Here is a 15085-nt window from a genome sequence, read left to right as displayed (position 1 = left end):
CGACCGATAGATGGCCGGCCAGACGTGACGTTTACGCAAGTAACATTTGTGTTATCACCTTATAAATAACCATCCGGAAAACCGATCCGATACTCTTTTCTTTTTCTTTTCTTTTGAAACTTTTGAGATCACTATTACTTGAAGTGATATTTCAAAAGAGTGAGATTCCACTACACGAAATTTAGAGAGTAATTCATAAAATATAAAAATGTAGTTTTTTACAAAAATGTGACTTAACTCTGTCTATCTTTGAGGCACTGATATATAGAATGATAAATATTTTTCTGATGGTTTCTGAAACGTTTTTTTGCCGAAAAAGAAACGTTTTTTCGTTGGACATTTTTCTCCTAAATAAACGTTTCAATAAAATGGTTATGAAACGTTACGGCAAAACGTTTATGAAACGGTTTTGAAACCAATGTGTGCTGCCTGGGAATTGTTAATGATAAACGTTATTTTTGACTAATTTTGTATCGTATTTCTGGATTACTTGCTAATGTTTTTGTCACGGACATCGATAAAATATTATTCAACATTTATGATTAAGTGCGTGTCAAGGCAAGCCCGGAATTGAAGCGGTTCATGATAATCGATCGTCAGTTTATATCGGTCCATTATTGAAATCGTAATAAAATGATTATTGTACCTACTTGGCAACGATCATGCGCTAGCTATACTATTGCGGCATCGTCGACAAGACAACAATGGCGTCGGATATGCAAAGATTTCATCGGCTTTGAATGCACTGAAGTAAACTCGACACCGAATGATAATAACGCATAACACGAGTTCACGTCCCATACAAACACTGTATGCAACATTTTCAGTACTGCTTTATCGGAAAATTCACGTGTAGATGATAATAATCGCGAAAGATACGGAGCGATTCAAACACGAGCGTCCAGTATTCTCGCGACGTTCGGTAACTGCCTAAATTCAAAATAAATCGAAGAACAAGCTGCGAGAATCGCAATATCGATATGGTCGAATCAGCGAACCAATCACGTCACAGTAATTCGATCTACCCATTTCAGGTGTGCAATTGCTGCACTTAATACAATTAATATTAATAATTTGAAATTTTTTTTGTTCGATATATAGCAATATATTTTATGGAAATAAGAATAGGACAAAAATATATTACTAGCTAGAATCTCTAGAGAACAAAGATTCTGATTGGACACAAGATACTACATCAGCTAGAGTTGATACGTGTATCCTGGGCATCTATCACGTAACTTTTCCCCTAGGATGAAAAATGAAAAATGAAAATTTCGCGTAAACTTTTACGTTATGATTTGCTACTGAGATGAAGAACTTTTCATTTTTCATTTTCCATCCTAGGGGAAAAGTTACGTGATAGCAGAGAGAAGCCTGGGAGCGGTCACGCTCGCGTTTTAACTGTAACGCCTCAAACGTGGACATTGAAGCGATTGAAGTGATTCTGTCTTTATTGCTCACTGAATATTGAATAAAGATGGAATGACACCGCGAGCGTTGGGAGCGTCAAGTGGAACGCATATGTCCACGTTTGAGCGTACAGTTAAAACGCGAGCGCGACCGCCCTCGGGCTTCTCTCTGCTATCACGTAACTTTTCCCCTAGGATGAAAAATGAAAAATGAAAATTTCGCGTAAACTTTTACGTTATGATTTGCTACTGACTTTGCTTGTGGGATGAAGAACTTTTCATTTTTCATTTTCCATCCTAGGGGAAAAGTTACGTGATAGATGCCCTGTTAACTACGGATGGTACATCTGGAAACGGTCAATGGAGAATTGACGACAAAAATATCACGATACTTCACATTCACGCGTAGCTGAGTGAGTATGAAGAGGTTACATAATTATTTAATGCCTAAAATTACTGTTTCGTTTGAAATCTTTTAAGATCAAATTTAAAATCATAAACTTGAATATTACAGATACATAAAGAAATAAAACATCTAATAATCCATTTTGATTTCAATAGTTCATTTTGTCATGACTCTATACTGTCATTCGAGACTGGTTATGTTTCCTTAGACATCAATTGTAACACTGAATTTTTTAGGCTCGAGCCAATATGGGAAAGGAGTTTGGAAATTTAGCCAAAATCAATGGCATTGCCTACTTCCGGCTCAGTCCATATGAGCAGAAAGCCTTCAAGGGTATGATCACTGAAAGTGTACCAAATCTGATACGCCGTTTCCAGGGTAGCGTATTTCGTGTTGCTCCTTGTAAGTAGTAATATATTTAGTAATTATATATTTGATTATAACATAATTATATATTCGGTTCTTTCTTAATGTTACAAGATGCACATTGATTATCATGAAATGATTCTTTTCGTCTTGCAGTCTTCATGTTCAGCTATTTGCTGATAAGCTGGTCAAAAGAACAGAATGAAGCAATTTCACGGAAGAACCCCAAGGATTATGAAAATGACGTATAAAATATAGGTGAAAAAATCTCTAGTTTGGCACTTAGGTCATCATGAGATCAATAAATTAATCTTACTTTCTTTTATGTGAAAGTAAAAATAATATATATAACTACATGTACTAGAAATATGTTCGACCCTTGTATAAACCCACATTGCTTTCCTCTTATGAAATACGCGAGTAACAAATTTGATTTCCAAGTCATTAATATTTTATGTTGAATTACAGTCTGTTTCAGAATAATATTTTAAGTTCTTATTGTATAAATATTCTTTCTCTTGTACATGTAGTGCGATTATGATTATCTCTATGAAAAATGTAAAGTATATCTCTAATATAAGTGATTGACAATAAGTAGAACGATGAACGGTAAATACATACTGCATGTTATGTAAAAATTTCCTATACTGCTTCAAATTCTTAAATGTTATTATTGTCTCTCTCCGCGACACTCACTCACTCTAGTATACAGGGTGTTTCCTCTAACCGTAGCACTTAGAATATCTCTGCTTTCCTTTCCTTTGATGATATGAAAAAAGTCAAAGGACGAAAATTGTTCGATTCAAAGAGACTAGTACTCTGGTAAGAAAATTATTTTTTAAATGTGACCTTTCACAAGATATCAAGGTCATGAACATTTTTTTAGATGAGATGGTATGTTTTCCTTAACGAAATGATGTAGCTCGTAAAAAAACAAATTCAACCATACAGAATATGTTGACCTCCAAATGACTTTGAACCACAAAAATCACGTTTAGGAAAAGAAAGTCTATTTATTGTATGTATAACTACAAAGATATACCTTTTTTACAGATGTTCGAAATGATCACCGTTTACTTCCATACACTTTCGAATTCGATGAATAAACGATTGTTTTACGTTTTTGAGAGATTCCGGAGTAATTGCGGTGCACGCACGCTGAATTCTTTCTCGCATATCTTCAGGTGTTGTCGGAATATCGCGATAAACTTCATTTTTTAGGTGTCCCCAAAGAAAAAAATCAAGAGGCGTAAGATCTGGTGATCGAGCCGGCCAAGAAATTCTTCCACCACGTCCAGCGATCAGGAAATGATTCGTTGAGTATGTTCCGTGCAAATGAAGTTATACATACAATAGTTTCTTTTCCTAAACGTGATTTTTGTGGTTCAAAGTCATTTGAAGGTCAACACATTCGGTATGGTTGAATTTGTTTTTTTACAAGCTACATCATTTCGTTAAGGAAAACATACCATCTCACTTAAAAAAATGTTCATGACCTTGATATCTTGTGAAAGGTCACATTAAAAAAAATAATTTTCTTACCAGAGTACTAGTCTCTTTGAATCGAACAATTTTCGTCCTTTGACTTTTTTATATCGTCAAAGGAAGCAGAGATATTCTAAGTGCTACGGTTAGAGGAAACACCCTGTATATAGAGCTCAATGGTGCATACCAAACTAAACACTTTGATTGGCTAGTGCGCCATGTGCGCAATTGCACCCTGGGCAAATGAGACGCTCCCGCTGAAAACGATGTTCGATGGATCAAAATATTACTACGCGCAGTGGGGATAAAAATCTGAACGCTGATTGGCCACGGAGTTGCTTGTAGGGCACTGCATGTGATGTATCCCCAGTCGTTCAGTCACCACATTGCGGTGGTCGTCTTGCCGTGTAATACTGTGTAACTTGCTGTAATAGTGTGCAACATGTGTTCGAATGACACCTAAATAGAAGTAAACAAAGGCATTGACAGTCATTATTTCGACACGATCGGTTGAGTTTGCTGTGCCGGACCAAGTTTTTAGTTGGGTCAGGTCCAGTTGAGCGAAAATGTCAAAGATATTCACGCCGACGAATCAAATAAAACTGACAAACGTTGCCGTCGTTCGTATGAAAAAAAGTGGCAAACGCTTCGAAATCGCCTGTTATAAAAATAAAGTGCTCGCCTGGAGGAACAAATCGTACGTATACACCACATCTGTACGCTCGTATGATTGTATGTTCCGTGTCGTTAATCTAATCTCTGATTTTTTTCCCGATACTCGTAAATACGCAGTCGTTAATTGCACTTCACCACGAATTACTTAACGTTACAAGATTGAGTCTGCACCGAGGAGATGCCTCCTTGCCTCATTTCTCTTACATTATTTTCAGTTTTTACACTAAACTAACCTGCATCCTAATTCTTTCTCTTATGTTATTTCTTCGATTATCATCCAAAACTGAAAAAAAAAATTACATCTTATATCTTAAATTTGTTCTAATTGTACTTTTTTTTCTCGAAATATATTTCAGAGAGACGGACATCGACGAGGTACTACACACGCACACAGTATTCACCAATGTATCGAAAGGCCAAGTGGCAAAGAAGGAAGATCTTGTGAAAGCGTTTGGCATTGAGGATCAGACTGAAGTGTGCAAACAAATTCTTGCGAAGGGTGAGCTTCAAGTTTCCGACAAGGAAAGGCATTTAGCATTGGAGTCGACGTTCAAAGATATCGCCACGATAGTCGCCAGCCAGTGTATAAATCCAGAGACTAAGCATCCATATACAGTGTCCATGATCGAAAAAGCTATGAAAGAAGTTATACACTTTTCCGTGAAACCTAATCGAAATGCCAAACAACAGGCGTTAGACGTCATCTCGCAACTGAAGAAGGCGATGCCTCTGGAACGCGCCCAAATGAGGATCAAAATTGTTATTCCAGAAAAGGAAGCAAAGAAGTTAAAAGATAAGATTGCTAAATTGATAGCGAAAATGGAGCAAGAGACGTGGGAAGGTGGAGCGTTAACGATAATCTGCTTGATTGATCCAGGTCAATACAGAGGACTAGATGAATTAGTGCAAGCAGAAACAAAGGGTACCGCTGTATTCGAATTAATCAGTTTAAAAGTAATCGAAGAAGAGAAACTCCTAGAATAAGTTGTGAATAGATTTAGCTTTTTTTTTAATCATTGTTGTCTCCGAGATTCATATTTATTAATATATAATTTAATACGTTGGTAACAACTTTGTTATATATTAATTATATCTGGCACTTTGTTAACAATGACTAATAAAGTAATTTGTATTTACAAGTCTTATTTAAATTATCTACATACGCGTGTTGTACAACAATATCTTTACCGTAGCTATTTCTATTTAAAGTAATAAGAATTCAATTAAACTTTAAATTGACCATTACAACGTACTCTTTATTTGAGTAGTTTTATTCTGTTTAAAAATATTTCCAACTTTCTCTCTACGATATGTATTATGTACGCTGCCTGCAAAATGTACTCACTATTCACTCAACGTAGAGGTAGGTTTGGTAACAACTGGAGGCAATTAATCACACTACCAGAATTCGCAGCTAAGCTACAGGTACTTATATTTGCGTACACAGCGTTGAATATCTATAACGTTTACGTAAGTGCAAAAAATCAATATCCTACAAAAAGAAAAGTCACTAAATCAGTCCTTCACTTTTCCTCCGTCACCTCCGCTCGTGGAATATAAATATTCTCTGTGCGTTGATCACACTTGGCCGCTATACGCGACACTGTTAAAAGGAAATCTGACAATCTATTCAAATACGTTTGTGCCTCTTTATCCAGAGCACCGTCTCGCACTAGCGTCGTGATACTTCTCTCCGCACGCCTACATACCGTTCGTGCAACGTGTAAGGAAGCGCAAGCTTTTCCACCGCCCTAGTATAAAAGCATTAGATAGTACCAGGGTTAATAAAAACAAAAGTACATAAGGCCACTGTAAAATCTAAGTAATTACTGGAATGATATAATCCTCTGGAGGGGGCAGTTGATTCGCATACTCGAGTATCCACTCTTCGAGATCTTTTGTATGCTTGCTTTCAAAGGACCTAGTTTTCCCAGGTACCGACTTCGATATGGCATGGCTAAGATCGAACAGTATCATTTGAACTCTCTTAAGCTTATCGACATACGGATGTTCAACCTTTCCGTCACAGGCAAACTCTCTCGCTAGCCCTATGTATGAGGACAGTTCATCGGTCGCTCCGAGAGCATTGAAAATCATATCGTCCTTTGGCTTTGTGTCACCGGCATCCGTGATTGTCAGTCCGGAATCGCCGTCTCGTGAAAACACCGCTACTTCGGCTACATTCGACGTTGAAGTGCCACTGGAACAACGTCATCGTCAGGGAATTGATAATAACGTCAACGATCTTGGTGGATGTTGTACGATGCATGTAACATGTTATTTCTCTATTATTTATTATTAACAATGTATTGTACAATGTATTGTACAATAGTATGTATCTCACTGCAATTGCAGGTTAGAAGAGAATTCAAACGTATACCTGTGTCTCAATGACGTACACTGAACGCCGCTCTTGTATATCAGAGTCGATTTCCTCCATAAGTTTCTGACTAATTCCATTTTGCGTATCGAAGGCCGTTTGATAGATCCACCTGATGCAATTCGTTCGCGAATTTTAAAGATCCGTCGGGCGCTAGTAACACCGACGCAGAACCAGTAACGTCGCCATGAAGATGCCGCTACAATTTGTAAAAGCGACGTTAGAAATGGCTAGAGATCCTCCGGGGAGAGTTAAGACACCGTGATCGCGTTTTTTTATTGGTGGGCGAAACCGGATGTCTCCCACTACGGCTACTACACATAGTGTAAAGAGTGTGAAGACAATCTAAAGAACATCTGTTCATGTCAACAGTTGTTGACAATTGTATTTTCTTTCATATTGTTAATTAGTACACACGACAGCGTAAGTATAGAAAATATATTATTATTTCTAATTAAATAAACTTAATGTTCTGTCTTAATGTGTCTGCAAAAAATAAAAATTAAACTTAAAAAAACGAACGCTATAGCTTCGTACAGTTTAACCTAAAATCTCACATTAATTAAATGTCAACATTGTCTTATTTAATCCATGTTTTATTATAATTTTTATAATAATCGCTGTTATAAATTAATTATAAAATTTATTTTATCAGATACAAAAATGCCTGGATGCAGCGCTGGTTACTGCACGAATTCGTCAGCAAAAGGATATAAAATGTTCAAATTTCCTCAGGATCCAAAAAAGAGACAAAAGTGGATTGAAAATATGCTTCATACAGATCAGACGCCAGGAAAATATTTTGCATACTGCGAAGTAAGTAGTACCCAAATTGGATATATACCGTAACAGTTTTATTTATATATGGTTTTTAATTCTATATGAATATGTTATTATATAGACATTCTGTGTAATATATAGGCCTCTTCAACTAGCTTTATTTATTGCTATGACAAATGATAGGTTTCAGATACAGAGACATTCTGAGTTGCTCGAATTGCATGTTGAACACGTCATATATGTATATAAATATAACAGATTAATTCTGATTTTGTTTCTCATGTATTAAATTTTGTTTTTCTTATATTCTTATATTTAATAAATATTAGTGCAGGCAGATTTATGTGTGAGTATGTACATTGTTCTATTTGTGAACAATTTAACAATGTTTTACTTTGAAAATAATTGTATTTCATGAATAGGTTCATTTTGTAAAAGAAATGTTTACGATTACTGCATCTGGTCAACTTCGATTGAAGCCAAATGCTGTCCCGACAATATTCGGACCCTCATCGCAACTGCCAATGCAAAATACTGATACACTAGGTACATGACTTTTTTTCATATTCACAAAGTTGATTTTCATATTATTTGAATGTAAAAGAAATATATATTATATATTTTATTCAATACATAAATATATAAGTATCAGTTCTTACATTATGCTATTTTCAATACAATAAACTAATAAATAATTAAAAGTAATTTTCTTCACGAAAGTATATTTTAAATGTTCTATTAGTTTATTATGTTTTCCTTATATGTATATATAAGAGAAACTTAATGTTAATATGTTTCCTTTATATATTGTTTGTTACTAGCTTTTTTGTTTTTTGTATTTTGTACTGTAGAAAAGTTAACAGATCCGAAGGAGCCAATGATGGAAACTGACTCATTAATTGAAAACGAAGAAAATTGTAGCGCAACTGTTATACAAGATGATTTGGCAAGCAGCAAATCCGATGATTCAGATACATTCGAAAAGCCACTTATATTGTTGCAAAACAAAAATGGTTTTGTACAAGTCAGTCAAGATTGGATCAATAAAATGGAAACAATATTTATTCGCAACGAAAAACTGAAACGAAAGTTAAAGTACAAATTAGATGTTGCGCAACGTAAAATCAAAAGACTCCAGAAGCAAGTAATTAACAACACTACGTTCAACTCAGTTTCTACCATTTTTAATAGCGATCAATTAAAATTACTAACCAAAGAGTATAAAAACTGCCTCGTTGGTGTAATAACACTGTGCTAAAAGCTTTCCGGTTAAAATTTGCTTGTGGAACTTCAGGCTACTCAGAATTGTTTGAACAAAAGATACCTTTACCATCATTACGTACTTTAAGCAGAAAACTGGAGAATCTAAAATTTCAAAGTGGTATTTGTGAGGAAATTTTCGAATTTTTTAAATTAAAGATTTCTTTATTTCCAAATGATATTGATAAAAAGTGCATGTTAGTTTTAGATGAAATGAGCATAACTCCTGGACAGTTGTATGATACAAGTACTAAAACGTTCTGCGAAAATGTCACGCTGCCTAATGACACAAGAATAGCAAATCGTGCGCTAGTTTTTATGTTGGCTGGTCTTTCTGCTAGATGGAAACAAGTGGTAGCTTATTATTTTACAAGCGCTAAAGTAGATGGAAAAATGTTTAAACCGATTATTATAGCAATAATTGAAAAGGCAGAGGAAATTGGCTTACGTGTTTCTGTAGTTACATCAGATATGGGGCCAAGTAATCAAGCTATGTGGGGAACATTTGGCATTCAAGCATTACGACATTTACAGACGGTAAATAGTTGCAAACATCCGTGTAGTGATAATCGAAAACTATTCTTTTATGCCGATACACCCCATGCTTTAAAAAATATTAAAGCTGCACTTTTAAACAATGAATTTATTACATTACCACAGAAATTTATTGATAAATTTCATTTAATGTCTGAAACAGTGCAATGTAGTCATTTACACGATATAATTGTAGCAGATGAAGGCTGTGACTTAAAGTTAGTTCCTAAGTTACGAGAAGAGTCCTTGGACAATAAAAATCACTTCCAAAAAATGCGCGTTAAAAACTCAATACATGCTCTAAGCTATGAAGTCAGTTCTGCTCTTCAATTTTTATCAAATAATAATCCAGACGATCCACGGTTAACAACTGCAAAATTTATTGAAGTAATCGCAAGATGGTTTAGTATTATGAGTGCGCGAAAAATGTCTTTAGCTTTAGGATATTTAAACCAAGACAAATTTAAGGAAACTATACGCTTTTTAGAAGATGTTATTGAACTGTTTCATGACATGAAAGTGGGCAGCAAAGGTCATTGGAAACCGATACAAACTGCGGTTTTAATTTCAACCAAAACAGTTTTAGAACTTACAACATATCTTTTAAACAAACGGGGTTTCAAATTTTTCCTGCCTTCACGCCTCACTCAAGATTGTCTTGAGAATTTATTTTCACTCGTCAGGATGAAAAATGTTATACCAACTGCTCTTCAGTTCAAAAATAATTTGAAATTAATATGTATTTCACAATTTATGAAATGCATTTCTAATAGCAACTACGAAGAGGACGATCGAGAATTTTTATCCGAATTCTTAGACGTACTAATGCAAAATAGAGATAAACAAATGTACTTTATAACACCTGACATTCGAGCAGAAATTCCACATTATTCACCTCAGGCTATCACATTATCTAAAACAGAGATGAACAAACTTTATAATATTGCTGGTTATATCGTTGCAAACATATTAAAAACTCAAAAAACCTGTAGTATTTGTATCATGACAACTGGCTCAAAACGTTAACATTGTATTTTTATAGCATGTTAACTCGGTGTAAAGCTAGAGGACATAATACTTTGTATTACGTCAACGCTGCTACATTCAGTTTTTTCTTAAAGATGGAGAAAATGTTTAGATTTTATTATAAACATGTTCGTTCAAAAAACAATATTAATTTAAAATCATTTTTTATGGAACTATGTAATGACATACCATTTACAGTGCCCGAATGCCACAATTTAAAACAATAATGTTAAGATTTTATGCGTTCAGACTTAAGATATGTAGCAAATCGTTACCGTCCAAAACTAATCATTATTCTAGTAAAAGCATGGCAATGCATGCAGTGCCTCAATAAAATTATTTAAAATTGTTACTAAAATAGTACTGTGCTTTTCAATTACCTCAATTATATTGGAATGTACAAATCTTACTACTTATAAGTAGTGTTTACAATATATTGTTTGTTTATTCCAGATGCAGTTATCATCTTAGCCGTGTAGCAGTACAATACACAATTGAAAAAATCTAGATAGAAATAAAAAAATCAATCACATAAAATCAATGTTTATTTGTATTATACAATCAACTTTATAAATATTGTTATACAAGACTGTTGTTATACAAGAAGTTTTTAAATAATCACAAGATATACAAGAATTTTTGCAATAATCACGATATACACATAAATAATGTACATTCTAATTGTATTTTTTTAGCTCATTATACGTTTATGCAATATATACAAAATTGTAAATATAAATAGTAATATTTGATACTTATTTCATCCTTGTAATTTTAATTATACTGCAAAAGTTATTGACTTAGTAAATCTTTCGTATTCTATCATTCTTCTATTTATTTACGTTTAAACAGTTGGCGCCAATCGAACGTCATTTCCGTTTTCGCCCAATGGCGACGGATTGTCTTAAGGGGGGACCCTGCTTTAGAACGTTGAAAATAAGGCATAATTTTACGAATTTTTTTGGAGAAACTATACAGCGGATCATTATAAAACTTTGATGCATTTATTAGTACATGTTTAAAGATAAAAAAAATTATTTTTTTATTTGAATATATCGCCTGTAGAGGTCGTCCTGGAGGCATCTTAGTGCAGCCGGCATTGTAAATTGGTGAGCATTCTCCTGCCTCCAAATTTCATCCAAACTGAAAAATTGAAATATGTTCTCGTTATTTATGAATTCCCATCGTCGATGAACCTTTAATATTCATAAAAACATTAAGTTAAACAATTATTTTTGCATGAAAAAGTTCAAAAACTTCGCCTAAAAATCGTACTTTTGTGTTCTAAGCTCCACCATTTTGGCACTTTTCAACTTTTTCTTCTCTCTTTGGTTTATCGACGATGGGAATTCATAAATAACGAGAACATATTTCAATTTTTCAGTTTAGACGAAATTTCGAGGCAGGAGAATGCTCACTAATTTGCAATGCCGGCGACGCGGCTGCACTAAGATTTCTCCAGGACGACCTCTACAGGCGATATATTCAAATAAAAAAATAATTTTTTTATCTTTAAACATGTACTAATAAATGCATCAAAGTTTTATAATGATCCGCTGTATAGTTTCTCGAAAAACAATTCGTAAAATATACCTTATTTTCAGCGTTCTAAAGCAGGCTCCCCCCTTAACTCTCCCTGGAGGATCTCTAGAAATGGCAAGTGTCGCATGAAAGTGCATCAATTTTGGGCGTATCCAAGCCATGTGCGTCACATCTACACGTCCCTATTTCGTGGCTATATAACATATCGATCTGCTCGAATAGATCGATTAATCGCGATCGGTTTGGAATCGATCGCACGCTACCAGTGTTTACAAATTGTTCTGAAAAACTGTTGTTGTATCGAGTATCCATCGCTCCTGACAATGTTAGTAAAATCTGTGCGGAGGATAGCATGCGATCGCTTGGAAATTTCAATTTTACCTGCCGCATGACCCGGTGTTGCACCTGCACCGCCGGAGATAACCCTTTCGTCGGTACGGTGATGGTTGCTCCGCCGTTGCGCGCGACTGTGCATCCTGTGACTGACGGTTTGGATTTTCGCGCTAATTCACCCATGCCGAGACCCTCGCACGAAGCTCTTGCAAAACTTGCAATGTCTCGCGTGTTGTAAAACACCGCAACATGTTCGTGACGAATCTAGAGAAGGATTTCTACAGTGTGCTACAAAAAAGCGTAAGTTGCTCCGTTTTGTTTCGCGCTAAAGCATTCCGTGTCTCTCATATAGGTTACACGCCGATGCCCCTGCACGATTACCTCCTAAGTTTTGCCTGATACTCGTCTTCGATTTCTTTATAATATTTCGATCGTAATGCTCTCATTACATTTTTGACGTTTGTCTGTTGTCTTTTTTTTTAGATTATTATTGCAGATAATTCTGTCCTTTTTTGTGTAAGCAAGTGATTAGGCTCGTGCATTCTATTCTTATTTTCTGGATAAATAGCTGCAAAGAATATTTTAGAAATATGTAATGAGACACGAACAATGTTCTGTTTCATATATTTTACGATATGAATGATTTTTGATGTCAGATTTTTATGTGATTTTCGATATCAAGATTGTGAAATTTAATCTCGGCTATTAAAGTAGATTTATTATATAACGGAGATATCTTTTTCTCTTCACATTATTTAGAGATCTTTGCTCCTGGTAAACTTTGACGTCGATGCAATCTGTGCCTGCAGAATATTACAGCAACTTTTTAGGAATGATCACATGATATATACTCTTGTACCCGTTCGTGGCATCCAGGATATGATAAATGCCTTCGAAGAAAATTGCGAAGAGGTAACGCGAGAGCCCTTAAAAGTTATTGTTGTTTTGCACCTCATACGTTGATGATCCTCAATCTCACAGAAAATTTCTTTCTTTTTAGATAAAGCATGTTATTATGATAAACTGTGGTGGTACTCTAGATTTAGTAGAATTACTTTGCCCACACGAATCCATAGTATTTTTTATTCTCGACAGTCATAGACCTTATGATTTATGCAACATATATTCAGAAAGTCAGATACGTATTCTTGGTAAACCCGATGAAGACAATGAGATCCCAGAATATAATGATATATTCCGAGATGACAGTGTACGTAACGTTTACAATGAATTATTGTAATTTAACTACCTTTTTATATATAAATAAAATCCGTCTAATTACATGTATAGTCAGATGAGGAAGAGATGAGTGGAGAATCTGACAATGAAAACGAAAGACAGAGCAAAAGACGAAGATTGAATGAAGAGGATATTGTGAGGCGAAGCGAACGAAGAAAATGGGTCGAAAACAGGGCAACGATCCTTTTTAATTACACACAGTACAGCTATTATGGCAAATCAGTACGTGTATGATATATTCAGTAGTACAATTACACATTTCAAAGGTCGGCATATATATATGCGCAACGTTTTATTACAGAGTGCGATAATAGTTTTCGAGATGGCTTGGAACATGTCAAAGGATAATTTAGACATGGCCTGGTGGGCCATAGTTGCTTCAACAGAACAGTCTATTTTGAGTAAAGTAGAGTCACGAGTAGCCGTTCTTGAGGAGGGATCCCTTCAAGCCCATGTCTCAAGATTAACGCATAGACAAGGCATTGACACCGACAAGCAACAACAGCAGCGGAGTATCGTTAAAGTTACTTATGACAAAGAGTATGTCCTCATTATTATTTTTTATTCGATACTATTTTTTATCTACCAAATACGTAAGATTAATTCGTTAATGACCAACCGAACGAACCAGTCTCCAGCTAGCGTTATATCGTCATTGGACCGTTGAATCCAGTTTGAAGTACTCGATGTCAACTGCGGTTTCCTTACGCCTTTGGTCCATCAGAGGGGAGCAGCGGCTGAGAGAAGTCCTAGCTGAGATGGGCCTGCCTCTAGTGCAATCCAAACAACTGTTTCGTGCAATGGATCTTACATTTAGACAAGAATTTCGACAGATGGTTGAGAAATTAGCTGGGAAATATAACGTTAACAGCATTATTGGTACTAGTTTTACTCTCCAATATGGTTATCGTTTCAAATATTGTGCTTCCGATATGGTATACGCGATGTTAGCTCTGCTGGACTCTACGGTAGGTCAACAATCTATAAATATAGTATCGACCCTCCCTTTATTGTTATTTATCACGCGTTACACCGTTACAGACAAAGGATAGACAGCCGCAACGTTGCTTCTTGGATGCACTGGACTGTCTGTCACGCACGAAAAAGGACGTTTTAGAAAGTGGAATAGAAAAGGCGAAGCTCGTGCTTCACAATGTCTTCAAAACTGCACAGAGCATACTGGAAGCGAAGCAAATCAAGAACTTTGGTTCCTTCTTGTATCTTAACGTGCCGGAAGGGAATATAGACAATTATTTATTTGCGCATTCTCATCCTCTGATTATGTTAGCTCAGTTTGCTCTCAAGGCGTATGTTAATTCGTCGAAAAACCGACGTGCCTCGGAATGGCCTCTCGTAGCCTCCGCACAGTTTAGTGCAGAGGAAGGCTCGTGTCTTCTTGTCGGAATACCGCCAGTTTGCGAGGATCAGCCCAGAAGGTAAGCACGAAGAGAATATTATCAATATTCATTAGAAGTTATATATTTATAATATATAACTATATAACTATAGTTTGATTAACAATGCCATAACGATTGCAGCCTATTTGGCAAAGCATTTGAGCAAACTGCGAAAAACAGAAGTTGTTACATCGAGGCAGACTACTTTGATAGTACAAGTGAGTATGAAGCGAAATTTGCGAGTTACGTGCGT

At 35.5% G+C, this 15085-nt stretch overlaps 5 protein-coding genes across 9 annotated transcripts in view; 4 read left to right on the top strand and 1 right to left on the bottom strand.

Annotated features, from left to right (window-relative positions):
• Positions 1-1659: 1659 nt before the first annotated feature.
• LOC105286453 (cytochrome b-c1 complex subunit 8) lies at positions 1660-2819 on the top strand. The gene is made up of 3 exons (XM_011351411.3): positions 1660-1822; positions 2052-2217; positions 2338-2819. The coding sequence occupies exons 2-3, from the start codon at positions 2064-2066 to the stop codon at positions 2430-2432; spliced, it is 249 nt and encodes an 82-aa protein (XP_011349713.1). The 5' UTR covers positions 1660-1822; positions 2052-2063; the 3' UTR covers positions 2433-2819.
• Positions 2820-3859: 1040 nt separating this feature from the next.
• Positions 3860-5477, top strand: LOC105286451 (ribosome maturation protein SBDS). The gene is made up of 2 exons (XM_011351409.3): positions 3860-4363; positions 4698-5477. The coding sequence occupies exons 1-2, from the start codon at positions 4233-4235 to the stop codon at positions 5323-5325; spliced, it is 759 nt and encodes a 252-aa protein (XP_011349711.2). The 5' UTR covers positions 3860-4232; the 3' UTR covers positions 5326-5477.
• On the bottom strand, positions 5472-12359 carry LOC105286452 (cob(I)yrinic acid a,c-diamide adenosyltransferase, mitochondrial). Its single transcript, XM_026969431.1, has 4 exons — positions 12245-12359; positions 6722-6920; positions 6172-6541; positions 5472-6092 (listed from the first exon to the last, which is right to left on the bottom strand). The coding sequence occupies exons 1-4, from the start codon at positions 12336-12338 to the stop codon at positions 5865-5867; spliced, it is 891 nt and encodes a 296-aa protein (XP_026825232.1). The 5' UTR covers positions 12339-12359; the 3' UTR covers positions 5472-5864.
• Positions 6992-10858, top strand: LOC109611141 (THAP domain-containing protein 2). 4 transcript variants are annotated; one of them, XM_026969432.1, is made up of 5 exons: positions 6992-7144; positions 7377-7537; positions 7924-8047; positions 8323-8641; positions 10775-10858. In XM_026969432.1, exons 2-5 carry the CDS (start codon positions 7385-7387, stop codon positions 10827-10829), a joined length of 651 nt encoding a protein of 216 aa, XP_026825233.1. In that variant the 5' UTR covers positions 6992-7144; positions 7377-7384; the 3' UTR covers positions 10830-10858. The 4 variants fall into 4 exon arrangements, 3 of the variants coding, with proteins under 3 accessions (XP_026825233.1, XP_026825235.1, XP_026825234.1); XM_026969434.1 differs by having other exon boundaries at positions 6994-7144; positions 8323-8645; XM_026969433.1 differs by having other exon boundaries at positions 6995-7144; positions 8353-8641.
• The window catches only part of LOC105285263 (cell division control protein 45 homolog), a 3249-nt gene continuing 523 nt past the window's right edge, over positions 12360-15085 (top strand). Inside the window, exons 1-8 of one of the 2 annotated variants that reach the window (XM_011349380.3) lie at positions 12360-12496; positions 12956-13108; positions 13292-13406; positions 13487-13657; positions 13737-13975; positions 14067-14403; positions 14477-14871; positions 14974-15050. In XM_011349380.3, the coding sequence (XP_011347682.1) occupies positions 13083-13108; positions 13292-13406; positions 13487-13657; positions 13737-13975; positions 14067-14403; positions 14477-14871; positions 14974-15050 (1360 nt within the window). In that variant the 5' untranslated portion in view covers positions 12360-12496; positions 12956-13082. Of the gene's footprint in view, positions 12497-12955; positions 13109-13196; positions 13407-13486; positions 13658-13736; positions 13976-14066; positions 14404-14476; positions 14872-14973; positions 15051-15085 lie in introns of both variants that reach the window. The other variant, XM_011349379.3, reaches the window with a different exon arrangement.

This window comes from Ooceraea biroi, chromosome 5, assembly GCF_003672135.1.
Source record: "Ooceraea biroi isolate clonal line C1 chromosome 5, Obir_v5.4, whole genome shotgun sequence".
NCBI classification, from domain to species: Eukaryota; Metazoa; Arthropoda; class Insecta; order Hymenoptera; family Formicidae; genus Ooceraea; species Ooceraea biroi.
This window is presented reverse-complemented; position numbering and strand designations above follow the sequence as displayed.